We start from the raw sequence: 3,712 nt of genomic DNA, 5'->3' as shown, positions 1-3,712 counted from the left end.
TAGGCTATTGCATGCTCTCCAAGCTGCTGCCTTGCGTGTTTTGACATCATGCTCTGTGCTAGCCATCCATGCTCCGAGGTATTTGAAGTCTTTCACCTCATCTAGTTTTGTACCATTATTCGTGCTGATGTTAACTTGCTGATCTTGGTTAAAGGACATGAACTTTGTCTTGGTGGCATTCATCTTTAATCCAACTCTTCCAACTGATGTTTCTACCCTTTGCAGCAGTTCCTGAGCATGATTTATTTCTTCTGACAGTAGGGCGATGTCATCAGCGAAGTCCAGGTCGGTTACCACTTCTGGCCCAACTCGTCTGCTCTTTCTCCTTTCAAGCTGGAATCCTATAGCCGCTCTCAAGGCATAGTCAAGCACTATCACAAACAGATACAGGGCAAGTGTATCTCCTTGTAGAACGCCGGCTACGATGTCAAACAGCTCAGTTTCTCCATCAGGGAGATCACTTTGGCTTTGGTTTTCTTGTATGTCCTTCCAATGGCATCCACAAGTTGTTTTGGTATCCCATAGGCTCTGAGGATTTGTAGCATCTTGCCTCGGTGAATAGTGTCGAAGGCTTTTCGGAATGTGATAATGGCTGGTAGATTTTTGGCCTTCACTCCTTCTATTATCCTTCTAAGAGCCAGTATGTGGCTGACAGTAGTTCTTCCCACTCTGAAGCCATTCTGGTTGTTTCTCAGAAGTCCATCAACTTTGGGTCTTATCCTGTTGAGTATCAACCTATTGAAGGTTTTGGCTACTATTGAGGATAGGCTGATGCCACGGTAATTACCTCCTTGACTTCGGTCTCCTGACTTTGGTATTGGGATTATGTTAAGAATAGACCACTGATCAGGCATTCTTTCTTTCAGCAATGCATCGTTGCAAAATCCTAGCACCAGGTCATCCAGGTCACATCTCTTTAATACTTCTGGTGGGATGCCGTCTTCTCCACTACTCTTTCCCTCTGCTATTGCTGTCTTTGCCTTTGTGTATTCATCATGGCTAAAAAGGACCAACCTCAATCGAGAGATCATCTGTGATGGGCTCTATCGTATCATCTTCTCCCTGTATATCTGGGGAACTTCCTAGTAGGTCTTTGAAATGATGATACCAGTTGTTAACCCTTTCCATCTGAGTATCTCCTTTCAGCTGGCCCCTCATTGACGATTTTCTTCCTGTAATGTCATTGATCAGTCTCCAACTCTGACTGTGTTTACAGTTGTCATGAGCCATTTCAACTTCTCTCAGCTTGATGTTGAGATCATCCTCTATTGCCTGATTATAGGCTCCTGCTAGTTCAGACTTTGGCTGGTTATAACTGAGCCTGTTATCTTCGGTTGTGCATTCTTGATATGTCTCATAAGCCTTCTTGATTTTCTGTCTTGCTGTTGTTACTCTGTGATCACTTGAGAAACACGCCTTCCTGATTTTCTTTCTAACAGGGATGATCTTCTCTGTTGCTTCTGCAGTGGCGCTTATGAATCTCTCATATCGCTCGGTTCCATTTTCATTGATGTCTTCTAGAGGCTGGAATCTGTTACGTACCTCAATTGTGTATTGCTGCTGTAACTTGTTGTTTGAACACAGTACCTTCCAGTCGTAGTGGTTTTTTTTTTGACAAAGCCTTGCTCTTTCTTAGACTTAGTATGATCCTTGCTGATACAATCCTATGATCAGATCCTACGCTGGAAAATGTGCTATAAGCTTCAGCGTTCAGCAAGCTGTTCTTCCACTTTTTCCGAATCAGAACATAGTCCAGTTGATATTTGCTTCCCGTTGGGCTCATGTACGTCCACAGCTTTCCATTCCTCTTTCTGAAGTAGGTATTAGCAATTATGAGGTTTTTCTCAATTGCCAAATCTACCATATATTTTCCATTTCTGTTGGTTGTGTCATGATAGGTATAATTTGCATCTCCAGTTCCAACTCTACCATTGAAGTCTCCTACTATTACAAGGACATTGTGAGCTGGGATGGAATCAATGGCTCTTCTTAAGTTGTCATAGTGTGCTTCAATGTTGTCTTCATTGTCCACGTTAGTTGGACAATAGGTAACTATTACTGTTGTTGCTGGGTTACCCTGAAAGTTGGCAGCCAGGATACGGTCTGTGTGTTGTGTCACGCTAGCTAGTGAGCTTTTGTACTAGAACTGAGAACGATGCCAACTCCGCCAGTTGCTGCACCTGCTCTATTTCTGACAGCTGAAGTTGTAAATAGCGTCTGGCCAAGGATGTTCTCATATCTGACTGGTTCCTTGTGGACTATACGATGTTCCTGTATCCCCAGGATGTCTATGTTGTATGCCATTAAGCTGCACACTAGTTCCTCACTGCATCTTTGTTCTCTGATGGTCCTCACATTCATGGTGGAGATTGTGACAATTTTCTTGCAGTTCATAAGGTTACTCCTTTTGCTTCCACATATGTCAGCCTTGTCCCTTCCTTGCGGCTTTGAGGACAAGCCATCATTTGATTTCTCAAAATCCGTGTCAGCTCCAGAAGTTGGTGTTTTTGTAGGGACTCTAACCCTAGTGTAGTTTAGGTTTGCTGTCATAGTTTTTCTTTTGCTGCTTAATTCTGGGGTCGCAACTCCTTCCTTTTTAGCCCCAAAATATACCATGTTTTGATCCTAAATAGGGTAACATCGTAAAATTGCCCTTCATTTTGGACTAAAATAGTCTGACATGGAATTTTTTTTTCGCACACTTCGCGTACAAATGTCAAATGTCCTAGTAAAATCGGAATATCAAAATTCAAGTTCCGTCGATCTTATACGTAAAACTTGGCAACATAAGTGCACATGCCTTCCTCACGATGAGTTTGGGCCTCCAAATGTTGGCCTGACACAGGGCCCTCAAAAAGGCAAATCCGGCCCTGTGGCTGAGAAGGTCAAACCAGGGAAGTGTTGGATGGAGTGATAAAGAAAAGTATTAGTTTTCAATTGAGATGGTAAAAAATAAGGTGATCAGGATGCCTACTATTCGAACTGATTTTATTTTATGATGTGTCAAATCTGACAGTTCATAATTATTACTATCGAACACATTGTGAAAAGATAATTAAACCGATTCTATCCACCATGTTAATTAACTTTTCTCATCATGTTAATGTTAATGTCTACTTTGCCAATTAATGGATACTCATCACTTGGCGGTGCTATAAAAATTTACGCTACATCTATTTTAAATGCTTTCAGTGCAAAATTCTGTCATTAGAAAGATTATTAAGGGCGTTCATTTATTTCTTCATGGTGTCGAGGCAATTAACAAAGTGCAAACTTACCGTTTTGTACCAAAGCCGGTTCTGCACTGTCGATTATCCCAATAAAAATACACACAAACAAAGCTTTTTGTAAAATTTTCAAGATTGCCTACAGAGAGTTTTCTAAAAGCTAAAAACACTTAATAAATTTAAGACTTAAAATGTTGCCATAATTATATAAATGTATCAAATATTGAGCTTTTTGGGAAACAACGTTTGCTCTCAATTTCTGATAGATTTATTGAACTTGGAACACGTGACCAGAGTTACCCCTGCATGCCAAAGCTACCCTGTTCTACGGTAGGCTTTACTCCACTTCTTGAGCTCAACCATTTGCCTACGACTGTTGAATACATATACACCAAGCACAAAAAGAAACTCGTCAGTTATAATTATCCTTGCTTCTTTTGAAACATACATTTTGCTAATTGGACTTTGCTTTCTTATTTGACACC

At 40.9% G+C, this 3,712-nt stretch overlaps 1 protein-coding gene across 1 annotated transcript; it reads right to left on the bottom strand.

Moving 5' to 3' along the window:
* Window positions 1–419: 419 nt before the first annotated feature.
* On the bottom strand, window positions 420–2,616 carry LOC140170518 (uncharacterized). Its single transcript, XM_072193872.1, has 4 exons — window positions 2,164–2,616; window positions 1,862–2,077; window positions 1,015–1,566; window positions 420–980 (listed from the first exon to the last, which is right to left on the bottom strand). The coding sequence occupies exons 1-4, from the start codon at window positions 2,614–2,616 to the stop codon at window positions 420–422; spliced, it is 1,782 nt and encodes a 593-aa protein (XP_072049973.1).
* Between the last annotated feature and the right edge of the window lie 1,096 nt (window positions 2,617–3,712).

This window comes from Amphiura filiformis, chromosome 14 (assembly GCF_039555335.1).
Source record: "Amphiura filiformis chromosome 14, Afil_fr2py, whole genome shotgun sequence".
Lineage (NCBI taxonomy): Eukaryota > Metazoa > Echinodermata > Ophiuroidea > Amphilepidida > Amphiuridae > Amphiura > Amphiura filiformis.
Note: the sequence above shows the minus strand (reverse complement) of the source record. Positions and strands in the feature narration are given on the sequence as shown.